A 23,041-nucleotide genomic window follows, 5' to 3' on the forward strand; every position below is an offset into this window, starting at 1 on the left:
GGTCAAAGCGAATCACAAACAGACCTTTACCAGAAGTTGATGAATCCTGCTTCCTTGGACGTTAAGTACATTAAAATAAAGAGTAAAATATATCGAGTGCTTTAGCCGGTCACTTTTTCAGAGGGTTTAAGGTGTTTTTCTGAAGAACAAAGAAACAACCTGCTGCCAGCTCACCTTGTGAAGTCGTCTCTCTCACTCGTAAGGGAACGCTCGGTTAGGAGAAATAACTAACCACTTCGATTGTACCTTAGCCTGTTATTTACTGAGCAGTTCTGGATGCGCTGTCTGGCAGGCACTTTGTATTGGAAGTGGATTACTTAACCTTTTCTGTTTTTGAACTTTTAAACTAAATTTAATTACTCTTTGAGCTGAAGTTTAAGTCTGATACCCGAGGTGAGTAAAACAGGCTCTTCTATTTAAAAAAATAAAACGGTTAGAGGAATGTTTAGATGGTTTTAATAGAGCTCTTTAGAAAGTGTAGTGTAGTTTATAAATGTGATGAACAACAAACAACAAAGGAATGCATAGACATTATTTTAGTACTTTAATCATGTATTCATTTATGTTATTTTGAAAATGCAGCATTGAGTATTTATTATTATTATTATTATTATTATTATTATTATTATTATTATTATTATTATTATTGGTGTTGTTGTTTTACAGATTTGGAAAAAAGTCACATAAAAAATAACAAAATTCTGAACTTGGCAGAAAAAAGCATCAGTCTTTTCCGTGGGATACTAAGTCCAGTCCTTTGGGTGGATTATTAACTATTGAGACATGCAAGAGAAACAGGGTGAGTGCAACAGAACGGTTTCACAGCATCACATCGGCTCTTTTTAGTTAAACATTAACAGAATTTAACTTGGGCAAGCGAATAGCACACAGTGTACAGACTGTACTTGAATTCATAAGGTCCCAGTACCAGTCGATGGGTAACCATCTCAGTTCAGTTTGGCGTTCAGGTTTGCTTTGTTTCTGTTGTTATGCAGTTCAGGCAAGTGATATTGCTGGATATGCTTCACCTGTGTGTTCTTCTGCACGTGTTCTTGACTTTCTTCAGCTTCATTCATGCTTTCACAATGTACTGTGTGGGGGGGGGGGGGGGGAGGAGTAAATGAAGCTGAAGGGATGGAAATTAAAACTCCCACTGCATAGCATTTTGATCCATTCCTGGTTTCACTGTGAGTTTAATAAGACATGCCTCAGCTGGTCTGTTCTACAACTGGTGGCTCCCTGCTTTCTTCTGAGTTCTGCAGAGCTGCAGCCCCTCCTTCCTCATTGAAACAATTGAGACTTGTGTTCCCTCTCAAGCTTCCTGGCATTGCACTCTGCTTGTTGGGAATCAGTCTTCAATCACTTGGAAAGGAGCCCTTGAAACAGATTAATATATATATATATATATATATATATATATATATATATATATATATATATATATATATATATATATATATATTAGTGCACAATGGCATTTTTCTACGCTTTTATATTACTACACCTGTAGATGTTCTTTGCAGATGTTCCTAAAGGTTTAATGGGGTAAAAGAAAATGCAAATGACATAGGCAATACAAATGTGTATTATCAATATCATATGGGAGATACTGAAATTGAAGAAGGAATTTATAAAAAGGCTATTGCTTTTCTAGAAAGCGTGCAAAGAAGAGTGACCAGAATTATTCCGGGTTTAAAAGGCATGTCATGTGCAGACAGGATTAAAGAATTTAATCTATTCAGTCTTGAACAAAAAAGACAGCGCAGCGATCTGATTCAAACATTCAAAATTCTAAAAGGTATTGACAACGTTGACCCAAGGACTTTTTCAACCTGAAAACAAAGAAACAAGGACCAGAGGTCACAAATGGAGATTAGACAAAGGGGCATTCAGAACAGAAAATAGGAGACACTTTTATACACAGCGAATTGTGAGGGTCTGGAATCAACTCCCCAGTAATGTTATTGAAGTTGACACCCTGGGATCCTTCAAGAAGCTGCTTGATGAGATTCTGGGATCAATAAGCTACTAACAACCAAACGAGCAAGATGGTCTGAATGGCCTCCTCTCGTTTATAAACTTTCTTATATTCTAATAGGCATAAGGGGATAGGGGATGTGATGGGCTATAAAATGTGGACTGTGAAACTTCTCCATTTCATTATAAACCCTGATCTGTAAGTTATTTAAAGGAAGTCTATTTTGAAAAAAACAATAAGGTTTTTTTTCTCTTATTATTATTATTATTATTATTATTATTATTATTATTATTATTATTATTATTATTTGAACCGTTCAGGGCACTTGTCTAGAAAGAATCAAGTGTTTAACTTTATTCTAACACACTTACAATAGCTTATGAGTTGCAGCTTTGTGAATAGGGGCCAGTCATGGCGTTACTGTACATCTTTAAACGTTACAAAGTGTGATGTGCAGCGAAAATCTCTTCTTTTTTCTGCAGTTGGTTTATGACCCAAGAAATGCACTGTTTTGTAGGAAATGCACCAGTTGTTACAAAACTGGTAGGAAAGAATTTCCTTGATCTTCAGAATGAAGATGTGATCAGAAATGCAAATGATATGGCCTGCTGCTGTCAATCTCCTTATCTGCAGGTGTCAATCATGGTGCCCTTGAGCTGTTATTAAATGAATGCACAGAGTTCCCAGTGTGTCGGGTTATTAAGATCGGAACTGTTTAGATTGTTATAATAAAGATGCAGCGTGTCGGGTTATTAAGATCGGAACTGTTTAGATTGTTATAATAAAGATGCAGCGTGTCGGGTTATTAAGATCGGAACTGTTTAGATTGTTATAATAAAGATGCAGCGTGTCGGGTTATTAAGATCGGAACTGTTTAGATTGTTATAATAAAGATGCAGCGTGTGGGGGTATTAAGATCGGAACTGTTTAGATTGTTATAATAAAGATGCAGCGTGTGCAGCGGGTTATTAAGATCGGAACTGTTTAGATTGTTATAATAAAGATGCAGCGTGTCGGGTTATTAAGATCGGAACTGTTTAGATTGTTATAATAAAGATGCAGCGTGTCGGGTTATAAAGATGCAGCGTGTCGGGTTATTAAGATCGGAACTGTTTAGATTGTTATAATAAAGATGCAGCGTGTCGGGTTATTAAGATCGGAACTGTTTAGATTGTTATAATAAAGATGCAGCGTGTCGGGTTATTAAGATCGGAACTGTTTAGATTGTTATAATAAAGATGCAGCGTGTCGGGTTATTAAGATCGGAACTGTTTAGATTGTTATAATAAAGATGCAGCGTGTGGGGGTATTAAGATGGGAACTGTTTAGATTGTTATAATAAAGATGCAGCGTGCGTATTAAGATCGGAACTGTTTAGATTGTTATAATAAAGATGCAGCCTGTGGGGGTATTAAGATGGGAACTGTTTAGATTGTTATAATAAAGATGCAGCGTGTCGGGGTATTAAGATCGGAACTGTTTAGATTGTTATAATAAAGATGCAGCGTGTCGGGGTATTAAGATCGGAACTGTTTAGATTGTTATAATAAAGATGCAGCGTGTGGGGGTATTAAGATCGGAACTGTTTAGATTGTTATAATAAAGATGCAGCGTGTCGGGTTATTAAGATCGGAACTGTTTAGATTGTTATAATAAAGATGCAGCGTGTGGGGGTATTAAGATCGGAACTGTTTAGATTGTTATAATAAAGATGCAGCGTGTCGGGTTATTAAGATCGGAACTGTTTAGATTGTTATAATAAAGATGCAGCGTGTCGGGTTATTAAGATCGGAACTGTTTAGATTGTTATAATAAAGATGCAGTGTGTGGGGGTATTAAGATGGGAACGGTTTATATTGTGAAAGTATAGATCCAATGGAGATGTCTTATTGAGACTAGAGAATACATCACTTTACTGTATTTATTAGAATTTCAGTCAGCAGGAAAATTGCTTGAAGTAGGTGGTATTGCAGGGGGGGTCCTACCTCTATACATGCCAACAGTAATAAGATCTTAAATGAAAACGCATTTGTACCCAAGCGCCAGGTCATGCTTGTTCCAACCTTGTTATCTGTGTGACATCCTTGCTAATGCAATAACCAAATTTGGGATGTCGTGTTAATATTTAACTGTTTAGACGTGTCATTAACAGGAACCGTTTTTTTTTTCCTTCTGTGGTAGCGTTTATGCATTTGTTTGTGTGTTTTTGTTATATATTTATTCTTTGCCAAGAAACACAGCTGTTTAGTCTGTCTAATTAACAGCAGGGGGTAGGGGTACTGTGAATCTCAATGAGGACCTTCCCTGTGAATATTTCATAAGAAATATTGTAACCTAGATGTTTTTCTTTTGTTCTCTTCCAGGCAGCCCCAAATTGAGCTGCCTGTCTCCCACGAAAATAACTGTCCTCACATTCTGCATCCTGGTGTTTATAGGGGGGATCGGCACAGCTGCCTGGGCCATCGGTAAGAAATTCTCATCACTGCCTGAGGAGCTGAGAAGGGGTGCGTTGCTACTCACTACAGTTAGCTGTTGGAGTGAGCAGAGACGAGGGTGGGTTGCTACTCACTACAGTTAGCTGTTGGAGTGAGCAGAGACGAGGGTGGGTTGCTACTCACTACAGTTAGCTGTTGGAGTGAGCAGAGACGAGGGTGGGTTGCTACTCACTACAGTTAGCTGTTGGAGTGAGCAGAGACGAGGGTGGGTTGCTACTCACTACAGTTAGCTGTTGGAGTGAGCAGAGACGAGGGTGGGTTGCTACTCACTACAGTTAGCTGTTGGAGTGAGCAGAGACGAGGGTGGGTTGCTACTCACTACAGTTAGCTGTTGGAGTGAGCAGAGACGAGGGTGGGTTGCTACTCACTACAGTTAGCTGTTGGAGTGAGCAGAGACGAGGGTGGGTTGCTACTCACTACAGTTAGCTGTTGGAGTGAGCAGAGACGAGGGTGGGGCTACTCACTACAGTTAGCTGTTGGAGTGAGCAGAGACGAGGGTGGATTATTACTCACTACAGTTAGCTGTTGGAGTGAGCAGAGACGAGGGTGGGTTGCTACTCACTACAGTTAGCTGTTGGAGTGAGCAGAGACGAGGGTGGGTTGCTACTCACTACAGTTAGCTGTTGGAGTGAGCAGAGACGAGGGTGGGTTGCTACTCACTACAGTTAGCTGTTGGAGTGAGCAGAGGTGGGGGTGGGTTGCTTCTCTCTGTAACTAAACTTGTTGTTTATTAAATCAGATTTTTTGTTTTTTTTAGATGATAATGTATTTTTGTAAAACAGTCTATTATAGGAGACCTTTATTTGGAACGCTTCTAAATATAACAATTCTAACTTTTTTTTTTTTGTTTCAGTTGCTTATTTATTCAAGGCTGAAGATCCAGGATTATATGATGGTAGGTGTGTTTTATTTAGGTGTATTAAACTCTCTCCCTCTAGGAATTGCTGTGTCAGTTTTAGCTGTACAGTGCAGTACAGAGAATTCTAAATTCAGTGTAGGCGTTGCCTTTTGTGCGCTTCTGTTTATGCTGTGGGTCTCAGATACAGTTTTGAATGAAGCACTAGCTATAGAAAAGCTGTGCAGGTTTGCAGTTCTCTTTAATCCATGTCCATTTTCATCCTAGTTCAAGGCTTGGAAAGTGTAACTCTCTCCTCTCTCTCCAGTCCAGATTAACTCAGCAGACTTGCGCCTGTCTGTGTTTGACCGCAGCGAGGGGAAGTGGAGGTTTGTCTGCTCTTCCAGCTCCAACGAGCTTGTTGCCGAGATCAGCTGTGAGGAGATGGGATTCATCAGGTATTATTCATACAGGACTGTCATGTATTCCCCTGAAGTATTCCTCTGCATTCTCCAGTTAAACCGAGGTTTTTCTTGAGTTCACATCACCTGGTGTGGTAGAACATAACTTTTTACAAACTGCAGTTCCTTTCTCTGCCTCCTTGTGAGAATCTGTACGCTGTCTGTTCCGTCTTCACAGATTGCTCTCCTATTCTGAATGCCCTAGCAGTATGGTGTCGGAGAATGGCTCTGCTGGATTTTTCTGTGTCAACGAGAAGCAGCTTCAGTATGGCAGGACGATTCAGGAAGTCCTGTCAGCTTGGTAAGAGCTGTGTTCCCATTGCATTGCTGTGCATTAGTGTTTCCACTTCATTCCAATGTTGATTTCTCAGTTGTGTTCTGGGTATGTTGTGTATCAGTTTAAAAACCCTTTGAATTCTCCAAAAATCTCACAATGTGCACAGTGTGGATCCCGATCTGTAAAATATGTGAGTTTCCTTTTGGAAGCGTACATGACTTCAATGACAGAGTTGTATATTGACCACGGAAATAACAATGATCTTATTGGATAACATTTTTGAGAATTGTAACAAACAAACAAACAAATAATTATCATTGTTTGGCCTGTCTGAAAAGCAGATTCATTTGTATAATAACTACAGCTGTAGCAATACATGTATTTTTTTTTGGACAAGCTGCCTGGCTGCCCGCCTGTGGGTTCGGTCTGTGTGGGTCCTGTTTGTTCACGGCCCTGATTAGTGCTGTCGGTTTTAACAGCGTGTGTTATCGCTGGACCTCCAGGCTTGTTTGTTCTCTCCCTGTGCTATTGTACTTTGGTCTCAGTAAACACATTGCCTGCTGAATTTATTTTAGGAATCATTAAGGGATCGTTCTCCAGTCACCAATAGCACTTGTAGAGCCACCGTCGGCAACCAGATTAAATGACACTTAGGCCTGTTATTGCAGCAAGCACAAAGTTTGACCCCTTTTTGTCTGAAATGAATAAAATATTTTAACAAGAAAGCTGCAAATGTATTAACTTTGCCTACCTGATGTGTGTTTCGTGCCTATTTGAGAATATCGGGTTGTTTTTTAGGTGGCAAACTTGGTTTGAGGTTAAAGGAGCAACACTCAGGCTGTTTGTTTACTTTTCCTTTGTCCATTTATTTGTTGTGTAACAGCGCGTGTCACCCTAACATGTCAGAGGTCCTCCTGCCAAATCTCATGTGCCAGCCCCAGCCCTACAGGAAGCTGTCGACTCGTATCTGCATGTACTGGACAGGACTAGGTAAACTTAACTGCTTTGTGCTTCTGTTTTTTGCAGTGACTGCGTGAGTGGCAGGGTTCTGAGTGTCAGCTGTCAAGGTAAGCAAATCCACTCATTGTTCATATCAAAGTGGAAGAGTTGAACCCGATATCACAGAATTTTGTGTTGTTAGCTCGCCGTATAAAGAAATTAAGGGTTCTTATTTCAAGTTTGCTTTTTGCAACAAAATACATGTTGGGAGCTGTAGCAGGGCGGTAGGAAAGCCCTGCTATTTAAAGGCATTTGTTTAATTTAGAACGGTTAGAATTATTTACTTATTCTTTATATATATATATAAATAAATCATAACACAAACACCAAATAAAACAGGGGTGGAGGGGGGAAACCCCGTTCTAAAATAAACAAACAAATACCTTTAAATAGCAGGGCTTTCCTACCGCCCTGCTACAGGAACGTTAATAGTTGCAGATAATCATATAATGTCAAGATTAACCAGCCATGTATTGGAGGAAAAAACACTTTTTAGTTACTTTAGTTACCCCTGTTTTGACTTGGGAGAAATGAAGACGGACACACACATCCTCTTAAATGTGTGCCGTCAGCCGTCCACTTCTTTTCACTCAGCAGGCCCGCCATGGAGCCACCTCAGAGCTACAGCATCAGAGGAGCACGCAGCTCTGAGCAACTTACAGGCAGGCCCGCTGTGCCTGGCCAGTCTACTGGGTCGCTGGTGTGCGGCGAGCCAAGGACATCCTGGCCGACCTAGGCCCTCCCCACCTGGGCAGCACTTGGCCCTTGGCCAATTCTGCACCACCCTCTAGGAACTCCCGTCCATGGTCGGCAGTAGAATAGCCTGGACTCAAACCAGTGATCTCCAGGCTATAGGATGCATACTGCAGTCCTGGATGCACCACTCAAGCGCCCCTAGCTCCTCCATTTCTAACCCTGGTATCTCTCCCTAGACTGTGGCCGGCGCAGGCTGCCTGTGGACCGGATCGTGGGAGGGCAAGACGCCAGCCTGGGGAAGTGGCCGTGGCAGGCCAGCCTGCGCTATGATGGCAGCCACCTGTGCGGGGGCTCGGTCATCTCTGACCGCTGGATCATCACCGCCGCCCACTGCTTCCCAGAGTACGAAGGGCCAGGCTAAGCCAGGGGAAGGGGGCCCAGGTCCAACTTAGATCTGCTTTATTAGAGCTGAGATGTGTGAACCAGCACTGCTTGAATATGTATTGATAACTGGCACCACCAAGACTTCATCTCCAGTGGAAGCAGAGGCTGTCCTTTTGATCTTAATTCCTCCTAAATAGTTAATGGTTGCAGCTGTGTCATGGTATGGAAGTCAGGAAGATAATTTGTTTGCATGGAAGTCAGGGAGATAACCAGTTTGGAGGCATCGTGTTCATTTTGAGTATTGCTGAAGCTGCCTGTCTGCTTTCTTGTCTCGTCAGGAGGAACAGGGTGACGAGCAGGTGGCAGGTGTTCACCGGCTCCATCTCGCAGGCCTCCTCTGGGGTTTCCATGCCAGTCCAGACCATCGTCTACCACTCGGGTTACCAGCCTTTCAAAGACCCAAATATTGATGACAACAGCAATGACATCGCAGTCATCTACCTGGCCACACCCCTGAACTTCTCAGGTAATTATCAGCCTGCTTCACTCAGTGGCAGCCAGCATGTCCAGCAATCAAATGAACTAAAAGCTGATGCATGACGTTCTAAATTAATGGACTGATATGTGACTGGTAAATGTACAGTGAATGGCTAAACGTTTAGTAGAGCCAAAATATACATGACACCCCCTGCTTCATAATATCTGTGTTGTCTGTCAAAAACAACATTTATTATACAGAGGTCAATGTTTGCGTGACCACACTATAAAACCTGGTAAACTGACAATTGAATTTAAAATCTAGAGAAGCCTGGAGTGAGCAGCACTTGGAATCCCCCATACCTTCCTGGAACTTACAATTGATAACACGAAAAGAGAAATAATTTCAAGACACGTGGATAGTTGCCAACCAAGTAGAAAAGAGAGACTCATAGAAACCAAGGCTTCAAGGTTCATGTTAAGCTTTAGAACAATTACCTACATATATCACTGTGATCAGCAGAATGCATTGCAAATGACATTTAGTTTCATATGATAGTGCATACTAAAATGTTTATTTTTATCCTTTCTACAGATTACATTCAGCCAGTCTGCCTCCCTGCCCACAGGCAGCCCCTGGTTGATGGGAAAGTATGTACTGTGACAGGGTGGGGGAACACAAAGTACTATGGTGAGTGTTTCCTTCAGTCTGCCAGGCAGGTTCTTACTAACAGTGCTTCAGTGTCCCTTAATACAGACCAATAAATCATTTGAATAAAAACTCAATCAATGCAAACTGCTTGGTTCTTTATTCTGCCTTTTGGCCAATTATGCCACAGCACTGAGCAACAGTCTTTCCCTCTACATCATACTGGAAGGTAGACCTGATCTCAAAAAGGGGACAGGCTGAAAGATTGTAGTGCTAGATGGACTTGCTATCCATGGGAACATGGTGGGAGGTTCTGAGAGCTCCTGATACTGAGGGTATCTGTGCAGGATAGCAGGTGATGCACAAATAAAGTAACACAGCATCTCACTGTATCTGCAGGTCAGCCATCTGTCATCCTTCAGGAAGCCAGCGTGCCAGTCATCAGTAACAGTGTCTGTAATGGGGATGAGTACTATGGGGACCAGATTAGCAGCTCCATGTTCTGTGCAGGCTTCGCAGACGGAGGCATTGATGCATGCCAGGTACATACAGCGGGGGGTTATGATCCCCCCCCTTTGAACGCATTTGACCAGAGCCGTAGTTAAGGGGCAGTTCAATTTGTCTTCTGCCTACTGGTAGTGGAATGGCATTACAGGGTAAATCTGTTGGTTGCCTTTGTTTGGATTATCTCAGATCAAATCAACAAACTTTTATGTGAAGGGTCATTAAGGGCGAAAAAATATTCTTTAGGCCAATTTAAGGGCCTCGTTTGGCATTCCTCAAAATACTTTCTAAAATCAGAATGCACATTTGTCTCAGCCTTGCATGTAAATGTCACGCAAAATGTGTTACCAGAATAGGCGTACTATGTCACAGACTATAGGTTGTGGGGATCTACTGCCATGATACTATAATTATAGCACTGGGACTTGGATGTATTTTACTGCCATGCCTATTTTACCAGCCCCCTCTCTCTCTCTCTCCCTCTCTCTGTGTATCTCTTCCCTCTCTCTCTTTCACTCGCCGCTCTCCCTTTCTCTGTCTCACTGTATCTCTCTCTCTGTATATCTCTCCCATGTCTCCCTGTATCTCTCTCCCCTCTCTCCTCTGTCTCCCCTGTCTTTGTCTCCCTCTCTCTCTGTCAGGGTGACAGTGGCGGTCCCTTTGTCTGTGAGGACAGTATCTCAAAGACGAGCCGATGGCGCCTGTGCGGGGTGGTGAGCTGGGGTACTGGCTGTGCTCTTCCCCGGAAACCAGGAGTTTACACGAAGGTCAACCAGTTCCACCAGTGGCTCTCCAATGCCATGCGGGTAAGGCACTCCTTAATGTTGGTTTGAATAAAGTTTACTACAGACTTTTAAAAATGGCAACATTGCATTTGCACCTGACAGTTTGATTTCAGCAAACTACAGCAAATTTGACTACCACTGTAAATGAACAGAGGTGCCCTCTGATGTGCTATGATAACAATTGCATTGAAATATTACTATACCGGAGACTGTCACCAATCCAAACCAGTTGTGCAGATGAATGACGTGCTGGGATGTGCTGACAAACTATTGTAACAATGCCTGATCTACTATCAGTAATATTTTCTTAATATTCAGTAATATCAACAGTGTGTGGAAAATGAGTTTCTGCAGCTGCTATCCGCATGCATTTCATTATGGTAGCTGGAACGGTGTGAAATGTAGTTAATGTATTATGCATTGTTTTCTTTGTTTTTCTACTGTATATCATGTATTATGCATTTTTCTGTAATTAAAGCATTATGGATTTTTTTCTTGTTGCTGCATCTTGTAAAGTGCTTTGTGATGGTGGTCCACTATGAAAGGTGCTATATAAAATAGATTGATTGATTCAAATACAGGTACTCTAAACTAGGACTACAAGGGACCAGATTAGTGAGTCCTTTGCAGTCTGAAAGAGACCACAGTTATTCGGATTTATGTTGTGACATCTGTATTTTCTTTCAGACGTACTCTCAGAGCAGTGGAGTGTTTAGCATGGGATAGCACGATGAAACCTGTGGCCACTTCCAGTAAGAAGCTGGAACTTTGTATATGACTTCAGAATTGAAATGAAGGATTTACAGAGAATCTCAGTCCTCCATGGCCATCTCCATGTTCAGATCTCATGCCTTTTATTAATATTATCACCTTTCTTTTATTTCTATTCATTGTGACATACCCTACTGCATGGTCCTTTCCTTATTTTAGAGCACAAGGGAGGAAATATCAGAGCTTCCTCACTCTATTTCTCACGTTAAGCTCCCTCACAAAGCCTGGGCCTTCAAAAATGCATTGCTTCAGTCCAAACTTGTAGTGTTCAGGCATTCCTTGATTGTTTTGTGTAGAACTGGAAAGATCAGTTTGGTAGTTTTCAGGCAGTGCTAACCAATCATTAGCATTGAGATAAAAAAAGATGTGCAAAAACAAAATAATCTTCAATAGAATAAAAATGGGGACGAGTGAAAGTACTGCTTGTGCTAATAAGAGGATATTGACTTTAAAATATAGGTTAGCACTCCATGAAAGAGAGGCTAGTGATAATAATGATGGTACAAATATGGATAAATGGATTTTAAAATTCTTGAGAGTCACTATAAGGAGAACTGCTCTTCCCTCATAAAAGTTGAAATGTTACACTCTTGTTGTAGAAACAGTATAACATAGATAGCATCTACGGTGAAATGCTGTAGAAGAATGAAAACAGTACTGGCAGGATATCAAACAGTTGCTGCTGTATTGTTTTTATTTTGTTTTCATCTCCAGTTTCAGCAACAATCAATCATTTAGGAGGTACTAAGAACAAGATCTTATGGTTTGTGTTTTAATTAGGGAGGCCATTGATTGCATCTGATTGACTGAAATGATGCATGTGCTTGATAGATAGTTTATTCTGCAAAGGAGATTGAACTGAAACCAGGAGATGTCATGGTAATGAAAGGATCCTGCCTAACAAACTACCAGTTCCTCCACAGACTGGTAGGATTAATATAATTTAGGACAGGTGTGGGAAAGCAAGCTGAGTGGAACCAGTGAGACTTCTTTATAGTGTTAGTTTCTATTACTTGTTCAGCATTGAGTTTTGAGGATTTTTCTAATGGTTAGGGAGTTGAATTTAAGGGCTGGGATCAAAGTACAACTGAACTGTGAGATATGTACAGGGATAATTGTTGATAACAATGGATGTTTCTAATATTTCCTTTCTTGATATCCTATCACGTGTGCTCTGTACATTCTCTACAGTTGATTTTGCTTAAACCATTATTTCTAATCCCTTTCTACAGCCACATGGGATGCTTGTGCAATGAGGGGACATATTGTAATGATGCACCCCCATGGGGCTTCAGCTGTGATACCCACACTTCCCATACTCCCCTTCAAAACAGCAGCTCTGGAAGTCTTCTTCAGAAGCAGCCCAGCTGTTTTGTGGAGTTTCTTCTCTTCTTGCTTCTGCTTACAAACTATAGTAGTCACTGATACAAATAACATATGGGATAGAAAACATATATTAAACATACACAGTTATGTAAATGTAGATGATAGTAAGTATCTCTTTTAACTTATTAAATAAGGTAATTTTGAGGTTCACTGTTTTTATTGTTATTCGTATTAATATTTACACAATGCTAGCAGTGTTGCTTGTTTAATTTAATGAATTCTGGTGCTCATGAAAGGTTCTGGATTAGCAACCTTGCAAGATGCTAGCTAGCCCCCTGTCTTTCCTGTGAGAATGTTTAATACGGACTACATTGGAGGGACCAATTATAAGTTTTAATACAATTCCTAGATAATGGTAGCTGTGCCTCCAAACCTGTACAATAAAAATACGTTTTTAATTGTAGAAATATCAAACAAGAAGGCCAACATTTTTAAAATATAAATAAAAAGATCAACTTCTTACTAGATTCTTAGTTTTCTTGGATAACAAAATGTGTTCCATTTTCAATGGTGATCCTTTTCCTGTTTATTTTTAAATGGTGGCCTCATCTGAGAATGAACTCTAGGCCACTGTCTGTTTGATGCAATAAATATTAGGGCTCTTTTATTACAGGAACACAAATATGAAGTGCTTTGTCTACACAACGCAACATTTTGAGTACAATGTTGTTTTATGACTTGGACCAAACAAAGTTTGCTATGCGATTTATTTATTTTAAAACAAGCCCTAATTAAATGATGGAATGTTATAATGGAGCACGTTTTGCACAATGGATGTTGGGTCACTTGACCTTGTTTTTTATTTTTCATGTAAATATTCTCGATGCTTGATGTTGTGGGGTGTGTCTCTGCAAGCCTCTTGTTAGAAAGTTTTATTACACAATGTGATTTAAATTGTGGACATCATGTACTCTCACGTTGTTGTTGTGTTGTTATTATTGTTATTATTATTATTATTATTATTATTATTTTTGTATATTAAATCCATACCAATTGAATTAAATTGTTAAACATGAGATGTGTTCTGTGTCTTTACTTGCAAGGAAATTGAATGGGATGCAGGGCTGGACTGTGGTGTAAAGTATTAAAGTGTAAACAGTATTAAATGCATACCGTCACACTCTTTTCTGTTACATGTGACCATAATCCTCATGTATTACTGAATCCTCATCCATTTTTATTTGGCATGTTTAATAAAGTAATTTACCCTATGACTAGTCTCTAAGCAAGCCTGAGCAAGGTGGACTTTCTGTAATTATGCTAGTATCAAAAGGGCCTTTGCAAATCTTTAACAAAGAAGAAATTGTGGGTGCACATCCCTAGTGGCCCACGAAGACAGAAACCTCTGAGGATGGTCTCATAACGAGGGTATGCATATGATATATAGATATGAAATATTTTTTAGGAAAGACATTTTCTGGAAACTTACGGCAATGCAAATCCCTTTATTTGAATGAACCAAAACAAAATGACATTGAAAGTTCAATGATGCAAAAAAGGCAGCCTATTGCCACTAACATATTGCAGCCACTGAATGGTTGGTGATAGAGTGAGCAATATGATCACGTTTAATCAAAACATTTGCCAAAGAAGTGACATTTAATATAAATTGTACTTTGCTCAGGCAATTACAGCTCATTAATTTGGGCTCTTTTAATATGTCTTAACCCAGGTTTGAACACAGTTGGGAACACAGTACCTGTGAATATTGCAAGGAAACCCAGCAGTACTATCAGCTGTAGTGGATGATACATTGGTTCAGAGAAAAACTTACAGTGCTGGGGAATCACCTTGGAATGCACTAATGAATTAGTTAGGTTATACCAAAATTATCCCTAAAAAGTAAGTTTCCTTGGTGCTGTGAAATTTTATAAAACACACTGCTGTGCCTTTTCCCAGCAAGACATTTGGTGATGAAATTGACACCTTAGTTTATTAGTTCTAAGTTTTACCTTAAATATTTACTTATACAAGGGCTTACATTATAAAATAACAGGTAAGAAGGTTTACAATTAATGGTAACCAAGGTTTATTAATCCTGGCAGTTTTTTTTTTAGATATATACAGCTTTTAATACAGTGGATCACATTATTTTAATAAATAAACTCAGAGAGATTGGAGTGAGTTGAAATTCATTGGCTTGGTTTCAGTGTTATCTTCATCAGTGCACACAGTGGCTATATTTCTCATTCTATTACACAAGGGGTTACAGTATGTATGGCATGTGGTTTACTCCCACAAACAAATAGGAACAATTAAAATACAAACAAAACAAATTACCATCTGGCAGCTGTAAGCAAAATGCAGTCACTTTGTAAGGAAAATGCCCTGGGAAAGAGACAACAGCGTGAGCCTATTTGCAAGAAATAATAACAGGAAGAGTACAAAATACAAGCTCGTATTGGCTCTCATCTGAACTGTGGCAGTCAAAAACATGAGAGGAACCCATCCTGCTTGTTTAAGAACATAAGAAAGTTTACAAACGAGAGGAGGCCATTCGGCCCATCTTGCTCGTTTGGTTGTTAGTAGCTTATTGATCCCAAAATCTCATCAAGCAGCTTCTTGAAGGATCCCAGGGTGTCAGCTTCAACAACATTACTGGGGAGTTGATTCCAGACCCTCACAATTCTCTGTGTAAAAAAGTGTCTCCTATTTTCTGTTCTGAATGCCCCTTTTTCTAAACTCCATTTGTGACCCCTGGTCCTTGTTTCTTTTTTCAGGCTGAAAAAGTCCCTTGCGTCGACACTGTCCATACCTTTTAGAATTTTGAATGCTTGAATTAGGTCGCCACGTAGTCTTCTTTGTTCAAGACTGAACAGATTCAATTCTTTTAGCCTGTCTGCATATGACATGCCTTTTAAGCCCGGAATAATTCTGGTCGCTCTTCTTTGCACTCTTTCTAGAGCAGCAATATCTTTTTTATAGCGAGGTGACCAGAACTGCACACAATATTCAAGATGAGGTCTTACAAGTGCATTGTACAGTTTTAACATTACTTCCCTTGATTTAAATTCAACACTTTTCACAATGTATCCGAGTATCTTGTTAGCCTTTTTTATAGCTTCCCCACATTGTCTAGATGAAGACATTTCTGAGTCAACAAAAACTCCTAGGTCTTTTTCATAGATTCCTTCTCCAATTTCAATATCTCCCATATGATATTTATAATGTACATTTTTATTTCCTGCGTGCAGTACCTTACACTTTTCTCTATTAAATGTCATTTGCCATGTATCTGCCCAGTTCTGAATCTTGTCTAGATCATTTTGAATGACCTTTGCTGCTGCAACAGTGTTTGCCACTCCTCCTATTTTTGTGTCGTCTGCAAATTTAACAAGTTTGCTTACTATACCAGAATCTAAATCATTAATGTAGATTAGGAATAGCAGAGGACCTAATACTGATCCCTGTGGTACACCGCTGGTTACCACACTCCATTCTGAGGTTTTTCCTCTAATCAGTACTTTTCTGTTTTCTACATGTTAACCACTCCCTAATCCATGTACATGTGTTTCCTTGAATCCCAACTGCGTTCAGTTTGAGAATTAATCTTTTATGCGGGACTTTGTCAAAAGCTTTCTGGAAATCTAAATAAACCATGTCATATGCTTTGCAATTATCCATTATCGATGTTGCATCCTCAAAAAAATCAAGCAAGTTAGTTAGACACGATCTCCCTTTCCTAAAACCATGTTGACTGTCTCCCAGTACCCTGTTACCATATAGGTAATTTTCCATTTTGGATCTTATTATAGTTTCCATAAGTTTGCATATAATAGAAGTCAGGCTTATTGGTCTGTAGTTACCTGGTTCAGTTTTGTTTCCCTTTTTGTGGATCGGTATTACGTTTGCAATTTTCCAGTCTGTCGGTACCACCCCTGTGTCAAGAGACTGCTGCATGATCTTGGTTAGCGGTTTGTAAATTACTTCTTTCATTTCTTTGAGTACTACTGGGAGGATCTCATCCGGCCCAGGGGATTTGTTTATTTTAAGAGCTCCTAGTCCCTTTAACACTTCTGCCTCAGTTATGCTAAAGTTATTTAAAACTGGATAGGAACTGGATGACATGTGGGGCATGTTGTCAGTATCTTCCTTTGTAAAAACTTGTGAAAAGTAATCATTTAACATATTTGCTATTTTTTTTTCTTCCTCTACGATTTTGCCATTTGTATCTCTTAAACATTTAATCTCCTCTTTGAATGTTCTCTTGCTGTTGTAATATTGGAAAAACATTTTGGAATTGGTTTTAGCTCCCTTAGCAATGTTCATTTCTATTTCTCTCTTGGCCTTTCTAACTTCCTTTTTGACTTGCATTTGCAGTTCTGTGTACTCTTTCTGTGTACTTTCTTTTTGGTCCTTTTTTAATGCTCTGTAAAGTGCCTTTTTTCGCTGAATATTTTTTTTAATTGATCTATTAAACCATTTTGGCAATTTAGTTTTACATTTAGATTTGTCTACTTTAGGGATATAATTGTTTTGCGCCTCTAGTACTACGTTTTTGAAGAACAACCATCCTTCTTCTGTGGGTGTTTTCTCTATTTTACTCCAATCTACTTCTGTTAGTCTCTGTTTCATGCCTTCATAGTTTGCTTTTCTAAAATTGTAAACCTTAGCTTTAGTCTTTACTTTTGAGGATTTAAAAAACACTTCAAATGAGACCATGTTGTGGTCTGAGTTTGCCAGTGGTTCTCTGACCTCTGTTTTAGTTATTCTATCTTCGTTATTTGAAAAGACTAAATCAAGGCATGCCTCCCCTCTAGTGGGTGCCTTGACAAATTGTGTTAGGAAGCAGTCATTTGTCATTTCCACCATTTCTATTTCATCCTTCGCGCTACCCACCGGGTTTTCCCATTTTATTTGGGGGAAGTTGAAATCTCCCATTAGTATGGCTTCTCCTTTGCTACACACATTTCTAATGTCATTGTATAACAGATTATTGTGCTCACCGTCTGAATCTGGCGGTCTATAGCATGCTCCTATTATTATGCCTTTTGAATTTTTGTCTGTTATTCTGACCCATATTGATTCGGTTTTATTTTCTTTGTCCAGGTTTAACACCTGGGCTTCAAGACTGTTTCTTATGTATAGCGCTACCCCTCCTCCTCTTCTGTCCTGCCTGTCTTTCCTATACAGTGTATACCCACAAATATTATATTCGTCCCCATCACTCTCAGATAACCACGTTTCTGTAACACCTATCACATCATAGTTACCTGTTAGTGCAGTAGCTTCAAGTTCTAGAATTTTGTTTCTGATACTTCTAGCATTTAGATAAATACATTTAATGGTTGTCTTACCTGAGTTGTTGTTCTTGTTTTGATGCGGTCTCCCTTCTGTTTTTTTGTTGATTTCTCCCCCCTTCCTTTCTAGTTTAAATGCTTCCGAACCTGCTCGAGGATCTTTTCTCCAAGTAGACTAGTTCCCTTGTTATTTAAATGCAGTCCATCCCGTCTATACAGATAGTCCTCGTTGTAGAAAGTGGTCCAATGATCAAGATAGGTGAAGCCTTCCCGTGTGCACCACGTCTTCAGCCATGCGTTTTGATTAATTATTTCCAGCTGTCCATATGGTCCTTTGCAAGGTGCGGGTAGTATACCAGAAAATACCACAGTTTTGGTTTTCTCTTTTAATTTCCTTCCTAGCTCTCTGAATTTGTTTTGCAGGGATTTTGGTCTGTCTCTTCCAATGTTGTTTGTACCGATGTGGACGACTACTACCGGGTCGTCTCCTGTTCGTTCTAGGAGCCTGTCCACGTTTTCAGTGATGTGCTTGACCGAGGCTCCCGGAAGGCAGCACACTGTTGTAGTAAGGGGGTCCAAACTGCGAACTGAACTTGCTGTGTTTCTCAATATGGAGTCCCCAACAATCATGACCTCCCTTCTTTTTACTGTCTTGTCACCACTGTCAATAGGGTCCTGGATGTTGTTCCTTTCATTCTCTTGTTGTTGGTTCTGCTCATCAAAATTCTGAAGTGACTCAAATCTGTTGGTTGTTTTGATTTCTGGTGGTTGTGTTTGACGAAGTTTCTTTTTTTCCCTGCTTCTGCCTACCTGAACCCAGCTGTTCTGACCTTCTATCTCCCTGGTGGCTTTCAGTCTGTTAGGGGTGATGCAGACTTCCATGAATTGTGGGTGTGCCAGTTCCTCAAGATCTTGTTGCTGTCTCACTTCTTCCAGCTCCATTTCTAGCATGCTTACTAGTTTATGCAAATCCTGGATCGCGCGGCACTTTACGCACACTTGGTTTAGCTCCGCTGGGTTTTCTCGGATTTCCCACATCAAGCAGGTGTCACAGATTACTGGCTTGAAGACCATGTTGAGGGTTTTTTTTTTTTGAAGTTTAGTTTCTTCTGCAGCCGTCAACCTGCTTTCAAACTGCTTCGAAACTGCTCTGTACTTTTCCACGCTGTACTTCTCCCACTCGCTGTCGCTTCCACTCGCTGTCGCTGGGAAGACTGCCTCGTTTAACTGCGTTGTTCTGCTGTGCTGTCGGCTCCTCCCCTCGCCCGTGTCTCAAAACGGTGCTGAATTTGAATCAGCTGCTCCGAGTTTCAGCTTGTTTGTTATCAGAAAAACACACGCGGCTGCTGCTGTGTTTCCCCAATGTCCTCTGTTTTCTGATTAAAGCAATTCAAGATGCAATTTCTCCTTTCTGCTTCGAAACTGCTCTGTACTTTTCCACGCTGTACTTCTCCCACTCGCTGTCGCTTCCACTCGCTGTCGCTGGGAAGACTGCCTCGTTTAACTGCGTTGTTCTGGCAGTGCTAACCAATCATTAGCATTGAGATAAAAAAAGATGTGAAAAAACAAAATAATCTTCAATAGAATAAAAATGGGGATGAGTGAAAGTACTGCTTGTGCTTGTTTGGTTCCTCCTCCTTCTGTCACCTTTACATACTGATTGGTCAGCGCATGTTGGAGGCTTCCTCTTGTCACACAGCTGGGCCGGGTTTGAATCATTCAGCTCTCCTGAAACTTTCTCTTGGGTGAAATCAAGAACTCTAGTTCTCTCAGCCAAGAAGATTGCTGTAACCCCCGGACTGGGAGCTAAAAGATGAAGGCAGCACCCCCTCTTCTGGACCGCTGGTTTCCCCTCTGTTCCACTCTGCTTCTCCTCAGTGCTGGCAGTGCAGCAGGTAAGAGCAGTAGGTAAAAGTTAAAATAGGTACTCGTACAATTTGTGTCACCATATTCTTGAAAATACTGTATATCATGCTAGTAAGCAGTACTCAAACATACTTGTTTTCAATTGACTATAACTTGTAATAGACTACTAATAAAAATTAAAAAAATCAGAAAATAGGAGGGATTTTGTTAGCCCTGATATTAATTTGTTAATCTGGCTAAGGGGGGGGGGGGGGGGGGGGGCAGAAATAAATGTACTATAAGCTGTAGTGGACCACTTAATTATAATGAATATGGTGGGGCAGTCTGTACAGAAATGTAAGAAATATAATGCTTTCCCTTCAGTCGCTTGTAGTTGTTTGTAAATTAGTACTACCATCGCATTTGTGGAGCAGAGTACTTATTATTATTTATTGAATGCATTTGAAGGTGGAAATCATTTTCTATTAAGGGACACTTGATATTAAATTAAATGGGGTCTGAGAGCAACAAATACCAGATCGGTTATTCTACATTCATTCCTCTGTCCAAATACAGGCCATTGCGTGCTGTTTATCATTCCCTTGCTTACTCTATCATAGTTAATTTTGCATGTGCTATTCTGATTAAAGTTTAATCAATTGAATATATTACAAATAATTCAGAGTGCTTGTCAAAAACATGTGGGTAATTCAATTCTAAGTGCTTCAGAGTGAGAAACTTCCAGCTTCACAATGAGAAGCATCCAGCGTCATTTTGAATTATTTTTTGTTTCGCTCCGAGAGAGGGCACTGTTGACCGTGGGCTGCCTATCAACGATGATAGACAGCACCACGGAAATACCACAGCTGATTTATTTAGTGTTGCACTCGCAGGTGCTCAAAGAAATAATAATGAAAACAGAAGGCGAAAAGAACAATGGAAAATAAAACCTTGATTGTTTTGTGCTGCACTCGAAAGATCAGTTTAGTAGTTTTCAGGCAGACTCTGGGTGTAGTAATCGCAAACATAATCACGCCTAACCAATCATTAGCCCGGAGATAAAAAAAGATCTGAAAAAACAAAATAATCTTCAATAGAATAAAAATGGGGATGAGTGAAAGTACTGCTTGTGCTAATAAGAGGATATTGACTTTAAAATATAGGTTAGCACTCCATGAAAGAGAGGCTAGTGATAATAATGATGGTAGACCTATGGAAACAATGGATTTTTATTTTATTGAAGGGGTTATTACCCAATATTCTGTTTTCCGTTTGAAATGCAATGCAGTATCCATAGGAGCACAATCCCACCTCCCCGTGTCACTGCCATGACTCACAGGCGGTTGTTGGGCGACTGCCGCCCTCTTCCTGCATTTCACTGGCAAACACGCCAGCAGAGTCAACACAGATGTTCCCTGTGACAAAATATGGTGGTAAATGATGTTTAAAATTCACTTTAATTCTAAGTGCTTCAGAGTGAGAAACTTCCAGCTTCACAATGAGAAGCATCCAGCGTCATTTTGAATTCTGAATGTTTCGCAATGAGAAATGTCCAGCTTTACTTTGAATTCTGAGTGCTTCACAGTGAGAAGCATTAAGCTCACTTTGACACTGATTTATTTAGTGTTGCACATGTGGCAAAGTTTGAGTAAATTATAAACCAGTTCCCAAATATGAAAACTTAAAAGTAGAATAACTTCCTTGATTGTTTTGTGCAGAACTGGAAAGATCAGTTTAGTAGTTTTCAGGCAGTGCTAACCAATCATTAGCAGAGATAAAAAAAGATGTGAAAAAACAAAATAATCTTCAATAGAATAAAAATGGGGATGAGTGAAAGTACTGCTTGTGCTAATAAGAGGATATTGACTTTAAAATATAGGTTAGCACTCCATGAAAGAGAGGCTAGTGATAATAATGATGGTACAAATATGGATAAATGGATTTTAAAATCTTTGAAGGGGTTATTACCTAATATTCTGTTTTCCGTTTGAAATGCAATGCAGTATCATAGGAGCACAATTCGAGTCAGGGTATTGTAGAGTTAACTCAGATAGGCTAACCTATGTTTGTAGAGGCACAAATCAGCCATTTCACTGGCAAATACAGAGTGGAAAGTAAACTTGTGTTATGTGAGAAAATATGGTGGTAAATGATGTTTAAAATAAGACCCTACTCCTGACAGTTAAGAGACAAAACATAAACTAAAGAGCTGTGCTAAACAAAGGGACCAGTTTTATTTGTATATGATTAAATAGGAGACACATTTACTCCTAGAATGTACTACTATCACCAGAGAGCATGAAGGAGCTCCACTGCCATTCTGGCTTGTTTGGCTGCAGTAATTGTAGAAGTACCCTCAGTGCTGGATACCAATATATAACCTTATTTTGCAAAATAGCAAAACAAAAAAGAAAATTGAAAAAGCATATGTTCTTTAATTTGAGCAGTTTGTTTGTTTTGTTGTTGTTTCCCAGAGAGTAGCTTCTTGAACAGCCCACGAGAACTATGACTACCTGAGCGAGGGGCTGCCACGATGTTTCAACTGATTCAACAGTGCTGCTGCATTCTTCACAGATAATAACCAGAATCAAACAATCATCGGCTGCGCTATCGAAGGCTTTTTCAAAAGCAAGATTGTCTGGAAACTACAACATGGTCTTGAAGAGGCCGGGGTGGCACTAGAAGATGCCTGAGTGAGTACAGTCTAACTGTTGAAGGCAGATGCAAGGAAAATGGTAGGGACATCATAGGAGTGCCAGCTGTTTTAATCTGTTAAATATATTCTGGATGTCTGACAACGAGTAACCATGATTGAGTCTGCTGATGCTTCCTGATATAAAACGCGCTACAGCCTACCTTGTTGTATATGGTAGGGTTGACTTACCTTAGAGACTGGGGGCTAAACATGTTAGAGCAAGGGACAGGCAACAGGAGGGAAACAGTGCAGCTTGGTAGTGCTTAGAGCTTGTGAGTAGAGCTGAGGACCTCAGAGGCTAAAGGTAATATGAAGTGTTACTGCACTGAATATGTGACAAGACCTTCTTGGTCTTAGTGGTTAGAAGGGAAACCTGTTGATGATGAAACCACAACTACATACACCATGTAAGTGACAGAGGGTTTATTCTTAATTTCACTTTAATCACTTCCACACTTCAACCAGGCAAGCTAATCACATTGAACCAGTGCTATCCAAAGTGTCCTATTGTAGACATTCTAGCAGGTGTTTGTAGTGATTTAGAGCAGCCCCAGTGTACACAGT

At 40.0% G+C, this 23,041-nt stretch overlaps 2 protein-coding genes across 2 annotated transcripts in view; both read left to right on the forward strand.

Moving 5' to 3' along the window:
- Positions 1-23,041, forward strand: part of LOC121298551 (B-cell receptor CD22-like) — a 98,808-nt gene that overhangs the window by 16,569 nt on the left and 59,198 nt on the right. The window lies entirely within an intron of this gene.
- Positions 131-13,717, forward strand: LOC121298869 (serine protease hepsin-like). The gene is made up of 13 exons (XM_041226132.1): positions 131-393; positions 667-799; positions 4,342-4,443; positions 5,327-5,368; positions 5,637-5,766; positions 5,948-6,070; positions 7,073-7,113; positions 7,978-8,143; positions 8,464-8,651; positions 9,198-9,293; positions 9,651-9,793; positions 10,397-10,561; positions 11,228-13,717. Exons 2-13 carry the CDS (start codon positions 784-786, stop codon positions 11,264-11,266), a joined length of 1,251 nt encoding a protein of 416 aa, XP_041082066.1. The 5' UTR covers positions 131-393; positions 667-783; the 3' UTR covers positions 11,267-13,717.

This window comes from Polyodon spathula, chromosome 24, assembly GCF_017654505.1.
Source record: "Polyodon spathula isolate WHYD16114869_AA chromosome 24, ASM1765450v1, whole genome shotgun sequence".
Taxonomy (NCBI): Eukaryota; Metazoa; Chordata; class Actinopteri; order Acipenseriformes; family Polyodontidae; genus Polyodon; species Polyodon spathula.

What these genes read in the sequence shown, in the direction of transcription:
- LOC121298869 (XM_041226132.1), top strand. An exon ending in AGATCCAGGATTATATGATG is followed by an intron (nt 5,369 to 5,636) that starts GTAGGTGTGTTT and finishes CTCTCTCTCCAG; the next exon opens with TCCAGATTAACTCAGCAGAC. An exon ending in CAGGAAGTCCTGTCAGCTTG is followed by an intron (nt 6,071 to 7,072) that starts GTAAGAGCTGTG and finishes TGTTTTTTGCAG; the next exon opens with TGACTGCGTGAGTGGCAGGG.